Below are 18265 nucleotides of genomic sequence, written 5' to 3'. Positions count from 1 at the left end.
TTCAGACTAGATAATAACAGTTTAAAACAGCCTACTGTGACTGCAGTTTACAACATTTAGACAGACAGAATGTAACATTAAATCAGTATGTGAGTTACCTCTAGTGGGATGTCAGAGGAGTCGTGAAGCAGCATAACCAAGGTGCCTATGCGAATGTAGTTGGCACTGTAGGAGAAACTGAGCAGAAGGATGCAGACCAAATGGTGGATCACCTGTTCTTTAAAATCCTAGCAAAGCAAACACATATACAGTATATACACAGACTAAAACAAATCGACCTTCGTATTTCCACAAAAGAGTTTAAATTCATGCTCTAAAGTTACTTATTAACCACGTGTTAAGTGTAGTTTGTACTTGAAGCAGAAGTGAAGTTAGTGCAAGCCATCAAATGTAAAATATGTTCCTCACCTTCACTTACATACTTGTCTAAAGGGCACGTGTTGTGTGTTGTGAACTGGGGGGGAAACAGCTGTGTTAGAAGTATGAATAAATGAAATGTTGAGGCCCTCACCTTCCTCTTGATGTCCACAAAGATTCGGAGCAGGAGAGAGTTATAGAAACTCAGCTCCAGCATGTAGTACCAGTAATGAGCTCTCTCCATGGGCTGTGTGGGAAATGCAATTTATAAGTCAATAAAAAGTGATTTAAAAACACAAACATTTACTTGTGGCACACAAATGGAACTTTACCAGCCAACAATGGAGAGTTCAGAGACATTTCCTAAATAAAGCTCAAAGTACCGATTAGGAATTATACTTTGTAGTTGTACATTATTTAAGACCTGTGTCATTAAAGTTTCTTGATAAAGCACTTTGTTTAGGAAAGGGCACATGGATGGATAGGTCAGAATATAGGCCACAGATCAGTTAATCCCTTAAATCATTTTTAATCAAAGAGGCCAAACAAATAAATAAAATACAAGACTGGTTATAGCATCTCAGATATGAATGCATAATAATTTTAAAGCCTTCTGTGAATGTAAATGGAATACCTTTGGGCTGGCCAAAGTTTAATACACCACACAGCTTGTCAGTTAATTAAGAAAATAATGCATGGATTAAATGATAATGAAAATAATCTTTAGTTGCAGCCCTAAAATGAAGTTTTAGTTAAACAAATACAGCATATTAGTTAAATATCAAAGTACACAGAGCTATAAAAACACAGGTTTCATAGCAAAAATTTGCCAACAAGAAAACAGTAAGAGCAAGGTGGAACTGTGGCAAAAATAAAAATATATGATCATTCATTTGTTCTTAACAGTGCCGTTCCTAATCATATCTCTGAACTGAGTCTAAATGAAACAGGTTATTTTTTCATTGTTATCTTTGGTAAGAATGAGGAAGCGTTTTAATTCATCTGACCATATTGTGTTTGTTTTACATATCCTTGTTGAAAGAAACTTGATCTGTTTCAGTAACCCTATCCATATCAGGTTACAGTTAACAGCTTCTGCATAAGACATCACTGAAACCTGTTACTCAAACAATGTAAGTAGTGCTTTCACCTGTTCTGGATACTGTCTCCAACACTCCCTGCGGTCCCAGAACCAGGGTCTCTGTAGTGAAAAGAAGATGACTATTTTATAAAGACACCTATAGTAATAGAAAGGACACCAATAACTGTAACTTATTAGCTTTGATTCACTAAATACAAGTTATGTTTTAGCAACAGTTGTAGTGTTTTGCTTCTATATTATTACTGTAAAGCTTTTTTGAACTCACATCAATCAAGCAGGCCAATCCAGCCACAAAGGCTACGAGGTAGAAAAAGAACCTCCAACTGAGAAATAAAATATGAGATCAGAAATTTTGAACACTGAAACAAAAGTCATTTTAAAAAACATAAACATGTCTACAATGAAGCCCTCTCTCTTTTTTCAGTCTTGCAAAATCAATCAACTTCAGTTCAGTCTGCGGATTTCGCAGCTGGTGGTGACAGGATTCCTGTGGATCCTTAAAAAGTCTTAAACGTGGGTTGTCAAGAAACAAACCACAGCCTCTGAAGTGATCACAAAATTTTATTAACTCCTCTCTAGAAAAGGTTTGACATAAAATGAACAATATAACGGCCTTGAGGTAGGATTTTCTGTAACGTATGTAATGTAGATGTTCATAAGAATGTGTCTGTGATTATAATTGTCCTTTGACCTACAAGTTACCAAACCCACAGGCTCCACATGCTGTCCTGACTCTATTGTCACACCCATACACTGTGTGGTCACACCACTAGTTGTCATCTAAAAAAGCTTTTGCTATAAAGGATATATAACACATTATCCTATGTATTGTGCATACATGTTCATATCTGTTTGATATTTGATCACTTTATTTGAATGAAAAATAGTTATGCACCTGTGTTAAATCAGCATTTGTTCTACTGTGGGAATGATATTATTTTGTCTGTGTTTAGGTCTTAAAAAGTCGTGTTTGATTTTAGGGTGTGTGCAGCAATTCTGGGTGAAGGAAGTGTTCTTGAAGGAAGTCACCCATGAACAATGAAAGGGTTGTAGAGAGAGAGAGAGAGAGCACTTACGCTGCTTCACCAAACTTCTTGGTTTGACACGGCCTGTCTTGGTTTCTGCGGAGTCTGAACCAAGTTTCAATCTGCCTCTGAGTTTTGCCGCACAACGACATCAAACTGACAATTTCACTCTGAAACAGCAACAACAATGTAACAGAGAAACTTGAGAAATGGGAAGAGATGCATAAAGAAGGAAGTGACAGAAGGGAGAGACTGGTAGAGGTAGTGAATGTTTCTACTTGATTAAACACTCAGAGTATAATGAATGTGTATGACTTACAGCATGTACATGTTGGTTGCGTAGTTTCTAAAGCTGTGGTTTCCAGGATGTGCTGCTATCATAACATGCATGTCATTTCTCTGCTCTTACACAGAAAACAGTCCTTTTCAGGCTAACCTGTGTTGGCTGTCTGCTCCGCTGGGTGTAAAATGACTCCAGCTTCGGGCAGGGGGCAGCAGTCTTTTGAAATCTATTCCTCACCCCCAAACACCTGCCCAAGGGAGGGGCAAAAAACCTAGTGGGAAGGAGAACAAAAAGACAGCCTATACAAATGATGATATAACCCCAGCTGGGGTTAGTCAAGGCATCCGCCTGTGGTTACTTACTGTAGGCAGTAAGTATTTAACTGTCAGTGAAAAGCAAACAGTAACAGTGGGATGATTGAATAAATAAAACAATGTTAGTGTGTGTGCATGGGTGTACATTATAACCTTGACGTGATATAACAATCTGTTAACACAGTCACCATAGGGGTTTTTCCATTATAGGGCCATACTGAAACTTGTGGAGAAACGCTCCTCACAAACAAAGCAGGATGGTCCGCCTCAACTCCGGAGGCTTGGTGATGGTTAAAAAGTCTGGGGTGTACCACTGGTTAAATTTCGATAGTGGAAACGCAGTAATTGTGGGGACTCGACTTCCTTTTAAGGACAAAAAAGCAACCCCCAAAATGTAAATCAATAAACTTTAGAGTGACAACTTGGTTTAAGGTTCAACCTTTAGTGGAAGGTTAGGTTTAGGTTAAGGTCAGGGTAAACCTGTGAAATGCATGTAAATCAATATAATGTCCTTTTAAGTGATGTTTGTTTGAGGTTTATGGACTCTTTGCTCACAGGTTTCCTTATAAACAGGCTTCTTTTATTAGATTTTGAAAGTAAAGTTCAAGTTAACGATCAAATGAGAAATAAGCATTACATCCAAACAGGACTGTCTACAGATATTGTAAAATAGTCATAGTTCAGACAGAAATGTCTTTCCTCCTGTCAGTCCCCAAAGGCTTTTTCTTGGTGATAATGCCTGCTCTCCCAAAACACCTACTCAGTGCCCCACAGCTCTTAGAATGGTGTCCTTTGTCATCTAGACACTGGGTGCTTGGTCATAACAGGAAATTCTGCTTGATTAAAAAAAAAAACTCAAATGATTGTGTTTCTTAAAAGAAGAATAGGCAGGATAAAGTGTTTAACTGTCACACATTCCTTTGCAGAGAGGACAATATCGTCCTGCAAAGCCCATTATATGTCAGACACATCAATGTACCTCTCAAACACGTAGCGCAGGGCGACAAAGCCCAGTGCGAGGGGCAGAGCTACGAGAAGGTCCAGAGGTTTTGGTCGGTCAGACTCCGCCAGCTGTTCCATGTCTCTCCAGGTGTGACCTGGAGGGAGCCAGTAGTCCTGCCTCCAGATGTCAGGCAGTAGGTCCATTCTACAGAAGAGGCGAACAAAATAAACACAGCGAAGGTGATGTTTAAAACACAAGCGTCAATATAGTTGAACCTCAGTCCTACCTATTAAGATTTCACCCCGGGTAAATCCAGTCTGGGGAGTCTGCTTCTGGAATTTGATTTGTTACGGGGGGGCACTCAAGCTGTGAATAGAGACCCCAGGAGCCTATACAGTGCAGCTAGAAGTACTGTTGTGTATATTCATGTCGGTTCACTCACCTGTCAGCAGCTCTATGGAAATAAAGGACTGACTACCGGGGAAGTCAAGGTGGGCACGATAACAGGAAGCCGTGGGAACAACATTCAAAATAATAGCATTTGTTTAAAAACCCCGCTGAATTGGAGACGCAGAGATAAACAGGCGTTTTGCAAAGAAATCTGTTTTATTTTCAGCAAAACGCATCACAAACAAACAAATGCCTTATAAATGATAGATTACTGGAAAATATTCGCCAGCCAAAATAATACAGCATGCCCATTTACTACCTTCCCAAAAATAAAAAATACTTTAGTCAGTTTTAACCCACGTCGCTTCACAGTTTTGTAGGCCATAGCCAATCTACAGTAATTACATGTAAATGGAACTCGGGTATAGGCCACCTTTATTCTGAAGACTTCCTGTATTTCTCCCGCAGGATGCTGCAACTTGATGGTCCAGCAGCTAAAGAAACAGCAGGGACGTGTCCCGCTGCAAGCCGCACACTTTATGTCCGTGTCCCCTAAGGTCATCAGTAGCCTGTCCCATACAGCTGACAGTGTCTAGTAACAAAAAATGAGATGTATGGGCTAACATTACTGTTATATTAGCACATTAATATATTGATTCATGGTTCAGTGCTTTGTCCCTGATTAGGCTACAAATGAAAAGTTGAATTTATAAGTCATAAACTGCACCCTCCGGTATTTGAAATGGAATGAAGTTTTCACTATTTGATGGGATGTAACAGTGAATTAAAACAAAACCCACACATGTTGCATGCCTGTTAATGTGTTGTCTCTGTAGAGAATTGTTGTAAGGCAGGAGGAGTTATGTCTGCATTATGCCAGTTAAAATATGGGGTTTCTCAATTACTCACTTTGTTTAGAGTGTTACTCATCTCTTTTCATCGGCACATATACCGTTGTGGATGGCATGGTGGGCAGTGATTAGCGCTGTCACCTCACAGCAAGAAGGTTCCGGGTTCAAGCATTTCTGTGTGGAGTTTGTGCCTGCATGGGTTCTCTCTGGGTACTCTGGCTTCCTCCCACAGTCCAAAAACATGCAGCTTAGGTCGATTAGTGGCTCTAAATTTCTCAATAGGAGTGAGTGTGGCTGTGTGTGGTTGTTTGTCTCTGAGTGTCAGCCCTGTGATAGACTGGTCAATCAGAGTACTGCTCAAACCACCACTGTTCTTTTTCAACATTCCACCCCAGTTTTCTTTTACATTCTTTCAACGTTGATTCTGATGTTACACCGTTTTTTTCTTTCAGTACCCTTACCATTATACCTGTCAGACTGCCTGGATATTCTGAGTTGAGATCGCTCCTTCCTGCAGGAATAAATATGTAATAACTCTGGGTTGATGTTAAATATTTATTTTACACTCACTGATCTTTAATAGATCATTTTGCCACAACACATGTTTGTAGCCGATTTGTGATTATTTTTCACATTCTCCAGCTCTTGAAGACAAGTCAACAGCTATTTCTCCCTGTCTGTGTCTCTTTGACCCTTTGTTCTGCCTCTTTTTTAACCTATGATGTATTTTGCAATTAACTGATTCTATGGTTCTTTTTTGTCTCAAATGAATATCCATCCATCCATCTTCCTCCGCTTATCCGGAACCGGGTCGCGGGGGCAGCAGTCTAAGCAGAGATGCCCAGACTTCCCTCTCCCTAGACACTTCCTCCAGCTCCTCCGGGGGGATACCGAGGAGTTCCCAGGCCAGCCGAGAGACATAGTCCTTAAAGCATGTCCTGGGTCTTCCCAATATATTATATTCAAATGAATATAATATATAATATAATAATATCACCATGCCTATGAGCAAGTCAAACAAGTGGTCAGGTGGAAGCACCAAGAAAAAAAGAAACATTTACTTTTATTGACAGTTATAGAAACAGTGTAAACAGTGATAGGTTTTTTCCTTATAGAGGTATTTGAAGACATTTGGTTATTTTAATGATGCAGTGTTGCATAATGAGGTTGATTCAGCCGACTTTTGGTCTTTATTATGTAGCCGTAACCTTATAGCTGGCCAGCATGTCACTAAGTGTCTTATGTTAATTTTGCATGTTTTCATCACTTAATGGTGGTTCAGCACCTATTTTGACCTGATTTCTGTCTCTTTGTGAGGTTACCAGCCCTTTTGTTTTGTCTCTTTGTATACCACGGTGTATTTTGCATCTATCTGTTTCATGAGTCTTTTCTGTCTGATTTAGTCACTGCGTACAGCTCTACTGTTATTATAAGTCTCATTATTCCTGTATTGTATGTAGGTTTCCATGACTTGTTTTCTCATCTGTAACACATGAACACCAAACTGTGTGTATTTTATTTTTTCACCCCTATCAGATGGCACTGTTTTAAACTACAGCACTCCAAGTGGTAGGTGGGGTAATGTACCTATACAATGCTTTGCCAACCACTAGTTGTAGTAAGAAGAAGAAAATGGCATTTAATATCCATACAATGATATTCTAGATGTCAGTACTTTGAATATAAGGCAACAGTAAATATTTGTACTTACTGGTGTGGAATCACATAGTGCATGGAGAATTCACAGACTCTCTGTACCCTCAAACAAAGTAGGTTTCATACTAAACTGAAGACACGTCTCTAGAAAACGCATTCTCACTAGAAAACTTAGAGTCAGTGATTCACATGCTGTCTTTTTCTCTTCCTCACTTGCTCCGATATCGCATGTTGCATAGCTTGTTTATAATTGCATTATAAGATTATAGTAAGTTAGTAGGTATAAACTTGAAGTCCAAAATCCTTAGGACGAGAGGACGCAGTAGTCCACTCTCAGTGTGCAACTAGAACACCAGACTCCTTGCTGACAGACTGCTCTGCCCTGAACTGGGTGTAACTGGCTGCTAAGGAGAGCTAGCTTGGCCCGCTAGTGGGTAATCACATCGCTGACAATGAAATTTCTATATTGGCATTACTTGGATAGACTGACCACCACTGTAAATTGTTAAACTGTTCTCATAAAAGGTCTCCTGGATGGTGATCCAAAGTTACGTAGTGCAATAAGAGATGATCCGGGCACACAGTGGTCATTGCAGAGATACCATTCACCTTATTACAAGTCAGTGTGCCATCAAAATTATTTTGAAGCTGTTAATTTAATATGAAAATGGTACATATTGTCGCTTTAAAGGACTATATGTGTTTTTATAGATAACAAAGTGAAAGAGTTTGTGTTCATTTTACAACAAACAAATATGATTTGCATGTGTCTGGGTCTGTGTGTATATGTGTGGTTCTCTGTATTTGCAAGTGAGTTTCTTTACATTTCTATGGGAGAGAAAATTAGCTATTCAGGAAGGCATTTGCATACTGTATGCACCTGAACTGAGGCAGAGACACAGGCACACTGCTTCTGCAAGATCAGATGTGACATATGAACAAGTGAGAATAATTCTGAAACTGCAACACCAGCAATTACAGTAACAGATTTTTTTACTCACAAAAACAACAAAACAAAACAAGGAAATATATTGTCAGAACCCACTGAAGCATAACTATGCCCTGTTAATTGCTGAACTAATGAGGTGGGGATGTTGGGAGTGTGCTTCCAACTTTCTTTTGGAGCCAGTCAACAAAGTCTGACCCTGCACTGTTTGTGCTAGATTACAGCTAACTTTCTGCACTAATACATTTTTTACCAGCAGTGGAAAACAACATGAACATTGAGGTTTCTGCTCTATGTACAGTAACCATTTAAGTGTTGAAAGCTTTTAGCAGTTCAAGCAGAATGAAGTACTAACATTAGCATCCTAATGTGTTCACAGTGACAACACTAACAGATGTCCTTTAAATTATAGCTTATTAATTCAATACAAAGGTAATTTTAATAAAACTTTAGTGATATAACAAATAAAAAATACATATTCAGGTGTAAAGTTGATATGTACATTCAAACAATCAGAAGAATTAAACATATTTAAACCCAATATATCTATACAATATTGATAATGTCACCAAAACAAACATGTTAGCTTTACATGCTAACGCAATCACATTTCAGTCCCTAGGTGACGAGAGGTTCTCCATGCCTGGCTGTTTGAAATGTCAACTCATGGAATACTCAAGTAACTCAGCATGGTACTTTACTTAATCTGTGGGGGCGATCTGACTTGTAAATTGGCTGTGTCTGTTTAAGAGTATATATGGGAAGTTGGATCATATATAATAGTTTGGTGTTTGATTAAATGGTTTTTATTAATCTTTAAGGAAAACAACATTTAACAAATAGTTAAAACATTAATGCTAAACTTTATTTGTAAAGAGCCACATTTCAAAGAGCTTTACAGTGAAATAAGGGCAAAGATTATATTGTGAAACAAGTGGCAAAAGGAGCAGAAATATCATTAGGGGTAGTAAATAGACATTAGCTTTTCTCGTATTCCTACAGGCACTGTTGAACAGATTGGCTGGTGCACTGGATGGGGCCTAAATGCAGAAAGGATTAGGGGGAGGAAATTGGTGTGCATGTATTTCATAATCATAACTTGTATGATGCATACTCAGCCAGAACTGTGACTGTTTGCATTGAGCCTCTTAAGCCTCTTAAAGGGAAAACACTAAACAGCAAAACCGCAAATAAAATGGCTGTATTAACTGTTATGTATTATAAGCTTCAGCTTTCCTAGTGGAGTAAGATTTAAATTTAGGACACAGTGAATTTGAAAAAAATTAGAGTGATACAAATAGCAGCTCAAGTTCAGGATGCAAATTAAGTGATTCCCTCAATTTACTGAGGCTTTGGTTAATTTAATCCTGAGGATCATGTTAGAGGTGGTGCAAATGTCACATCCAGCCTGGCTCATATTAAAAATGAGCAAAAAAAGATTTCAGTTTTAGATAAATTAATATAACACCTTCTAAATTTCCAGTTCAGTTCAGTTGACCCCTGCTGTACGTGTTCCGCCCCCCCCCCCCCCAAAAAAGTAATTTTATACATTATTTTACATTAAGTCAAACATATGAAGTTTACAGTCTTCTCTAAACCTGCAGTAACGGTATGCATTATCCATCTAAATGACTTTGACTGTGTTTCTGCCTTAAACTCATTTAATTCCCCTTTTTATCCAGTGAGGGCCTCCTTTGTTGTAGCTCAGCTCTCTATGTATTTATAATTCTGCCCTGGGATTTGTGATCAGTCATCATCTGTTCATAGTCTCTTCATCCCCTGATCAGCCCTCAACTTCAAACCAGTGCATAATCAAACTGCCCTCTGTCTAGCCCGTGCTTATGATGGTCCGATGTCCATGATGAAGCTGGCATGCTGCTGTATGGGTCTAATATGATACGGATGCAGCGAACAATGAGAAAGAGCAGTAGCAGTATGAGGAGTCCCACAAAACACAGGGCCGTTCCCTGTTCTGGTTGCCCTGGCATCGGCTGCAGCGCCACTGGGCTCCTTGGGAACCCATGTGGAGCAGGAGAGGATAGCTCATAGTCCGCAACCCAGTTGTTGGCATTGCTCATCTTGGAAGTAAGAAAATGTTTTGGAGGCTGAAATGGCTTACTGTAACAGTCTTATTTTGTAGTCAGAAGCTATCTGAAATGACATGACTGCAAAATTACTATGCTATTAAGTGTGATTTTGAAACCAAGAAGACATTTACATGATGAAAAGGACTATGTTTCCCATCAGCCAAGGAACAAAGAAGTTGTTCCAGCAGAGATAATAACAGGGCAGATCAGTAGTACAAATTAATAAGCTCTCTGGTGAGCCAAGCAGCAGGCTGAGGCATCTCATTGAGGTTTTAATTAGGCTGAACTGGCTGGTGTTCATATGTTCCTCTCTGTTTTTCTTTCTCTCTCAAGGGAAGTGAATGATACACATCTAAGGCCTTTATTACAACTTTAAATCGTTCACAAGGTCCTTATTTTATTTGGAAATATTTCAAGTGTGATCCAATAAAAGCCATAGAGGGGCCTTTATTGTAATTACAGTCAGGTGGCTGAAGATGTTCCATAGATCAGTCAAATGCTTGCTGGGTGCAAATGATCTGTGATGAGACAGTCTTTGCCTTCGCCTCACCTGAATGTCTTGGCCATTTTGCTCTGAGTTGTTGGTTCACTGAAAAATCTATTTTTATATCATCACCTTCATATTGAGCCCCCAGGAACCGCTTCATATGCAGAGTCACTCACCAGGATATCTGTAAGAGAAAAAAAAGCTAAGATAAGATTAAACAGTAGTGAGTGAGCTTCCAGCTACCAGATGTGCAGAATTGAGAGAAACATCTGATTGATTTGCAGGGTTCAGAGCTGGACCGCGACCCTGGAATATATCAAGGATAATAGATTTCCAATGTTAGAGCCCCAAGTGAGTGGTTTTTAGGGGTTCCTGGAAGTGCCTCTGCCAGCAAACATTACAAGTGAAAACACCTTAAAATTCTCATCACATACTCTGTGCAGTCTTCTAATCTTTCTCATGAGAAAAAGAACTGATACAAGACAGGAGAACTACCCCTCCCCTGAGCTCAGGTACAGCATAGTAAGAGATAAATAAATCAGATAACAGAAGAGGATAATGTGAATAAACCCTTAGAGAGTTGCTGGACTCATGCACAGAAACACTCTGCTAAGCATCTTTAATGGCCCATGGAGTGGAGATGCATTTCTTGCAGTAGGTGCACTCCCCAGTCAGCAGATTCTATTCCTGGAGGCTTCGCTTCCCTCCTCACCATCCCATGTTGATAGCTCCCCTGCTTTCTGGACGATGGGACTAAAAGGCCAAGTGACACTTTAATAGATGACACAATGAAAGAAACCACCTGCCTCTGAATCAATTATCAGATGGCCTGTGGTTAGATCAGGCTGGGTAGGGCAGGTAGCTGCAGTATGAAAGGCAAGGAACCTAAAAGTCCCGGTAGTCGATTGAGTGCCATGAGGTAGGCATTAAGTTATACAACAGGACAACACAGGCATGGATGGATTCTTAGAAGAAATGAATGTTTATATAATTTATATAAAGCAAATAAATAAGACTGAATTTAAAAGCTGATATTTTATTTCTTCCTAAATCATTTTTAAATATCAACTTAGTCGGAACATGTTCATCTGAGTTGTGCAACAAGGCCAACATTTTTGCACAGCAACTTTACTTGAGCAGTTTGCATTATGCTACACTGGAATGAAGAATGAAGTAGAGGAGGGTTACGATATTTATACACCATCTTCCATTTTTGTCTTTTTACCCACCTTCAGGCATATCACAAACCTTCCTGGTTGTTACTCACAAGCAAAGCAGCAGATATGTGGGTCAGAGGTCCAAAGCCACTCAGAAACTCTGAAGGGTTGCCAGATCATAATGATACACAAAAACCAGCATGCCAAGGACAAAGATGGCAGTGAGATGCAAAACAAATAAAGCTTTAAAGAATGAGCAATATCAGCTGCATAGAGCTCTTTGTTTCTCACTGAGAGAGTCCAGAACAGTAGATAATTCACACCATGGTGCCTGACCACGTCTGAGTTACATAAACAGGGAAAAAAGTTAAAGTAAAAGCAAATGTTTTGGAGTAAAACATGTAGAAATGCCACAGAATCAGAGTTTTCATCTAAAAACAACAATGATATTGAAAGCACCAAGCAGACATGCAAATAAATTCTGATGACTGAGCGCATGCTGTGACATGTGGCCTCCCTTGTGGCTGTAATGCCTGTAATGCTTCCCATTTATACCTGTGGATTATGACAGCAGCTTTGACAATGTCAAGGACTCCAAATAAAATGATGTTGTCTAAAAAGTTAAAGTAAACCCTGGATGTAGTGTAGGACGGTCAAACTGAAAAAAAAAAATCCAAACTGGTGGTGAGCTTTCTGTCATCTATCTTCTCTGGCTTCATAGCATCTAAACGTGTTAGTAGAATAGCCTCATACACAACACTGTTGCCTCCAGATTCCTTTCCCCTCTGACATAATCACAGTGATCTATGATTATGTGAACCCAAAGACTTAGCTGGATGTTTACTTTTCTGATAAAAAGCGGTACAATTTATACATCACAGAACTGAGTGTAATTAGTTCAAAGATTTGAAGAGAGGTGTCTGCACCTAAAGAAAATTAGAAAGAGCTATCTTATTGTAATTATTACCTGTTAAAACTTCTATTTTATTGAAACTTAGGCTCATGCACTATAAGGTCTTAAAACTGCAGGACATTAGATTAGACATTAGTTAGACATTGTGTTGCTACTTGTCTCCATTGTATGGCAGGATAGCAGGACTATTGTTATTATTTTACAAAATGTTATGAATTTCGTACAGAAGACTGAACCAACAATATTCACATATTCCACATCATAATGTGTGACACAAAATTACACAACAACACAAAGTTATAACCCACATGGGACAACTTGTAAATGTGTGTAATTAACCCACACACACATATGACGAGACATTCACAGCTTCACATTGTCACACACAAAAGTTCATCTGTAACAAACAAACCCGATATTATCGCATCATTCATCAACAGCCTGGAGGACAATCAGATTAGAGAACTTACTTTCCAGCTGGTGTCACAGGTGAGGACGTGTAATCAGAAGCACAGAAGGAGGATGATCCTGCAGCAGCACCAGCTGTTCTGCAGCTCAGCCTACACACTGAGCTTCAGGTCTGAGCTCTGTCATACCCTGCAGCTTCTCTGCTTTGTCAGGGGCTTTAAAGTCCTCTGAGTTTGAGGGATCCGCCCCACCTCCCTCCCCCCTTGTCCTTGTTCCATGTGCATATATAATCTGTTTGTTTGGAAGAGTAGTCAAGAGTCCTGTGTAGCTTTTGTATTATGTAAGAGGACTGTGTGGACAGTAAGGGACTCCAGTATGCAACCATTAGGGCACAGATGTTGTTAGTGCCAGTTCTCTAATTTTAGTAGAATGATTCTTTTTGTGCCATGTACAGGTGGCAAGTATGTACTGTCATTACTTTGTTTCTTCTTGTCTGAATCAAGGGTGTACATATCTACCCTGTATTTTTGTTAATTCTGGGAGTTTAGTCAACAAAATAGTTTGTTAATATTTTTGTAGTTAAAATTTTACACATTTTTGTCTGATGCCAGTATTTCTTGACCTAATAGTTGTTGGGTTTTTTCCCCACAGTTCTCCCCCTGAATGTTCATTCCTGGAAATATGGAAAGGGGTTCTTCATTTCAGACAAAAATCTGACAATATAATTTAAGTAAATAGGGAGAATCTAAAAGAAATGTTAATAACAGTTTTAAACATTTGTTTGTGGTCACATTGGGAGGGAACTCCGATTGACGAACATGATATTTCTAAAGTACCTAGCTTTTCCTGTAGAAAGACTGGTTTAATCGCTTGTACAAGGAGACTAATGTCAGTCTGCACTGCAGGTTTTGCTGAGCTGTAAGAAAATGATGGGGAGCAAAACAAGTGGCGCGACCTGACTGTGCCTGTGACAACGCTCCAGACACTTGCTGTGAGAAATAATTGACACAAGTGTAGAAACACTGGAACAGACTGCAGCCAGTACATATCCAGCTCTACCCTACCTGAGTCTGCAGGGGATCTGATCTCCCTGTAGGTTTAATTAATAGTCACTGGATTGTAACACTGTCCTGGAGGGACTCATAATCAAATCACACTTAGCTGTGCTCCAACAGGCCAACCACTGGGGATATAATTGATCAAAGTCTCCAGCTTACAGGGCTGTGAAAGTCAACATTTCCATCAATATCCTTATTGTCACCTCTGTCACAGGCGGGTGTTATTTTTTGCCAGTGATTGTTGGTTTGCTTGTTTGTTAACAGCATAAATCAATAGGTAAACAGATTTTGATGAAATATTTTGGGGGTAGGGTATGGCCCACCAAACAAATGATTAGGTTTTGGTGCTGATCCATATCATAATTTGGATACAGGAATATTTAAAAGATTATTTGCCATTGTGAGTGAAACGCTGCTTACTTTCCCCTTGTGGCCAAAGTGCACAGCTGCACTGCTGAGCACTGAGCACACACGGAGACAAAACCCTGGGTTAGTGACAGCTGCCCATTCATTGTAAGTGGAAACAGAGTACACCCTGCTGTGCAAAACAGAGACTGAAAGAGCCCAGTGAGGCGACAGCCCACAGCTGGGGGAAAAAGCTACTCTATGCAGTGACAACTGGGTGAGATTTTGAACCAGGATAAAAGCTGCTATTATTTTTATCCATAGGACTGGTATTATTCCACATTGTTAAGTTTTTTGGGTGACAAAGTAACCACTGAGATTAAGAATATGTGGTCAGTCTATCCAAGTAATGCCAATTTAGAAATTTGTCTCAACATTTTTGGAGATGCGAGTGTTCGTTATCTGACCAAACTAGCTCTATTAGCAGGCAGGTACTGTACATCTAGTTCAGAGCACAGTAGTCGGTGCCTCAGTGAGATGTTTATCAGTGAGTCCTCTTACCTATTGCTCAAGCTTTATAAATGAAACTGTATATTTAATGGTGAGTGTTATCCTAAATGGAGGGTTTTAGTTTTTGCCCCAGAAGTGAAACAAATTCAACCACAAAATTCATCATAGTGTTTCTTTCTGCCAATGAAAAAAATGTGGTGGATAATAAAACACATAGACAATGAGAGTTGGACATGGTGTGACCAGAAGGGATACTCGTTTATTTTAATATCTTTAATAACAAATGACCTTTGACTTGTTTGACCTTTGTAGTCCTTTGTCATTCATAAAAAAACACATGCACTAATTGTGAACTTGTTCTAGAGTTTATCTTCATAAATATGGGCATCAATATGGACTCATACAACAGTCAAGAAAAGACAGAGTACAGTATTAACCAGTGTTTGTCTAATCTTTAATAATGTGCAAGTAGACCTACACAGTATAAACGGTCACCACAACAGTACAGTAATCATTTGAGCTTTCATCTCATAAGGCCACATAAATAAAAGTAAACCAAGCAGTTCACTAAAAAACAAAAACAAAAAACTGCAGAAAAAAAAGTTCAACATAAGCTGGTAAATGATTCTCACACAATGAAGCTGCCACGATGACAACAGCTGAACATGGTCCCACCCAAACGTACAATGAAGCAGTGCTCAACATTTCATATATTTACAAGAAGTTAAGACTATTTTCAGATGTAAGCAGATTTCTTCTTATTCAGAATATACAGAATGTACAGTGAATGAGAGCCTAATGACTTCCGCTTGAGAAAACATGTGGTGTGTTTTCTGTGGACAACATTTGACAAACACAAAGGTGAGCATTAAAGTGAGTTTTAGGTTTCAAACATCCTCCTCAGGTGCTATGTCCGTTTATTCCCACCAGTCTTCTTGGATCTATCTAGATATGGATGGACTGTACCACTGGATGAAATAATGAGGGAGATGGCAAAGGTTGGTCCATGTAAAATGAACATCAGTGTTCTACATTCATACTCCACCTGGAAACCAAAATTCTGAGCTACTCAGTAATGTGCAGGTTTTCCAGCCAAATTCTCAGTGTAGTGTCGTTTGTTTGTCCCAGATGGACCTGCTCCCTTCTCCTCTTAGAGCACCTGCTCGGTGCTGGAGGCCGAGATGTCCAGGAGTCTCCAGGCTGCATTGGGGTTCAGCTCCTCCTGGTCACGACACAAGGCCCAAACGTACATCATCCTCATCACCTTCTCCTGTTGAGGAAGGAGAAGAGCGCAGGGTCAGCGCCAAAGATGAAGACCCAGCACAGAGAGCACATGATGTACAGCCATAACTCATCAAGCATCTTTATAACAGGGCTTCTGATAAGGCTCTATGATGCAACTTGCTAGACTGAACAGATTAAGTATGTTAATAATCATATGAAATTATTAACATTAGCAGTTTAAATCCTAGTGTATTAGCTGAATGAAGTTAAACATGCCCGAGGGTACTGCAACATCAAACTTGGGAAATTCAACGTAACAGAGGCAAATGTGAATGGAACATGTTACTGAGCGCTGATCTAATTTCAGTCATTTGAGTTGTTTACATCCTTGAAATGACTCTGATTATATCTATTAGATTCGCTACTCTGGTTCAGTAATTACAAGCTGACCGACCGGATCCCCCTCCACTACGTCTCCTTTGGGGCTGCGGATCACCATGACAACCTGAGCCTGGAAGGTGATGATCAACACTGGGCCCTGGTCCATCATCTTCCCCATCGCTAGCTACAACAGGTTAGAGCAGCACACACATAACAAGGGTTACTGTCACTTTCTGCAATGACCTGGTAAAAGAATTGAATTCTTTTAAAGAGAGAAGCACTGAATAAAGATAGTGTAAAGTGAAGCAGAGATTACTTTATACACGTGGGTTTGCAGTAAAGCATGACACAATGTGGTAATGGTTGGTGTACAAAGTGTGAAAGTACTTACATCTATGTTATCGATGTCAAGGATTTTGGACTGGAAGAGCAGCCCGAGTGCTCTGGCCTGCTGGACGGGGTGGGCCAGCTGACTGTACGTCTGCAGAAAGATAAAAGAAAACAAATCCGGCGTGAAAAATGATGCCTCATACACACTGTGTTTTACTATTATCCCCATTTCTGAATACATGAAGAAGGAAAAGCACCCCAGAAAGTGATTTAGAATTGATTAAATACACATGTCGAGGTGGCAGCATGTAACTCACAGCTTCATAACACCAGTCTTTCAACACTTCCAGTTCTCCACGGATCATAGCCTGCAGAAAGGACGGTGACAACGCTTTAGAAACCAATCTTCACATGGCTATTTCATGAGCAACCTTACGCAGTTCACTAGCTTTTTCAGCAAATAAAGCTTTTTACTGTTAGGTTACTATAGTAACTTGTATGTCAGTCAAACCAGTTAATAGACAGAACCCATGCAACCATAAAGTCAGAGGAATCAGAATCATCTTTAATGGCCAAGTATATTCAAACATACAGGAATTTGACTCCGGTACTCTCATTGTGTTGTAAGGCAACAGGAAATAGGAAATAGAAAATAGCAACAAGAATAAAAAATAAGGGGTGTCGTCTCACAGCCAGAGTCACAACAAATCCCAGCTCCAGTAAATCACCATCAGTACAATTAGATGACTGTACTTTCAAACTGATGTGGCTGCCAATGAACTGCCAGGCTCTATCCTGAGCTTAATTGATTTAAACTAGAAAACAAATTCCTTGTGTCATTATTATATGCTTGCAATTTTCATTAAACTGCACCATCAGCTCTTATTCGTTGACCGTGACGGATGCATCACAGTGTTCAGAGTGTTTCCTGCGTCAATACTATGCCTTATTCTGCTCAGTTTGTTTTGAAATCTATTAATAATTCTAACAGGAGAAGTCAAATTTTGACTCTGATCTAGGCTAGAGTAAAAAACAAAAACAAGAGCACTCACAGAGCACATGTACCTCCACCAAGGCACAGGCATTCACTCACACAAATGGGTCCCTTGTGAAAAATAAGATCCAGAACCACACAAAATGTGTCCTAAAATCCTTAATCTGGATCTGATCCAGATCATCTTTTAGGGTATGATAGGCAGTTATACAGTGCATCTTACCTGAATGTTTCAGGATTCAATCTTTATTAGAGGCCAAGTTATGGCAGAAAATATGTGTTAAATTGGGTTTTCAATGTTAACTTCAAATGGCTGTCAGATCGGGAATCCAGATCAGAGCAAGATGAAATTTGGTCTGGTGATAAACATTGCCACCCCACATGTGTGTGTCAAATTTCAAACAAAAAATGGTTTTGCTAACTTCATCGATAAGTTGTTTCTCAGCCTTCTTAATGAAGTACCTCTCAAGCGATGAACAGAGATGAGTGTGAATGAAGGAGCTA

The 18265-nt window shown here is 39.5% G+C and overlaps 2 protein-coding genes across 3 annotated transcripts in view; both read right to left on the bottom strand.

Moving 5' to 3' along the window:
- Positions 1-4866, bottom strand: part of LOC109969356 (ceramide synthase 2-like) — a 12665-nt gene extending 7799 nt beyond the window's left edge. Inside the window, exons 1-10 of one of the 2 annotated variants that reach the window (XM_020616183.1) lie at positions 4848-4866; positions 4467-4498; positions 4311-4356; positions 4061-4228; positions 2921-3038; positions 2536-2654; positions 1725-1782; positions 1508-1558; positions 512-604; positions 99-227 (exon numbers count right to left, since the gene is read on the bottom strand). In XM_020616183.1, the coding sequence (XP_020471839.1) occupies positions 99-227; positions 512-604; positions 1508-1558; positions 1725-1782; positions 2536-2654; positions 2921-3038; positions 4061-4227 (735 nt within the window). In that variant the 5' untranslated portion in view covers position 4228; positions 4311-4356; positions 4467-4498; positions 4848-4866. The other variant, XM_020616182.1, reaches the window with a different exon arrangement.
- Positions 4867-15072: 10206 nt separating this feature from the next.
- The window catches only part of LOC109969237 (mitochondrial import inner membrane translocase subunit TIM44-like), a 6770-nt gene continuing 3577 nt past the window's right edge, over positions 15073-18265 (bottom strand). The window contains exons 10-13 of the mRNA XM_020615958.1: positions 17085-17135; positions 16829-16918; positions 16511-16621; positions 15073-16102 (exon numbers count right to left, since the gene is read on the bottom strand). Of these exons, the coding sequence (XP_020471614.1) occupies positions 15983-16102; positions 16511-16621; positions 16829-16918; positions 17085-17135 (372 nt within the window). The 3' untranslated portion in view covers positions 15073-15982. The remainder of the gene's footprint in view (positions 16103-16510; positions 16622-16828; positions 16919-17084; positions 17136-18265) is intronic.

Source organism: Monopterus albus, unplaced genomic scaffold (genome assembly GCF_001952655.1).
Source record: "Monopterus albus unplaced genomic scaffold, M_albus_1.0 scaffold172.1, whole genome shotgun sequence".
Lineage (NCBI taxonomy): Eukaryota > Metazoa > Chordata > Actinopteri > Synbranchiformes > Synbranchidae > Monopterus > Monopterus albus.
Note: the sequence above shows the minus strand (reverse complement) of the source record. Positions and strands in the feature narration are given on the sequence as shown.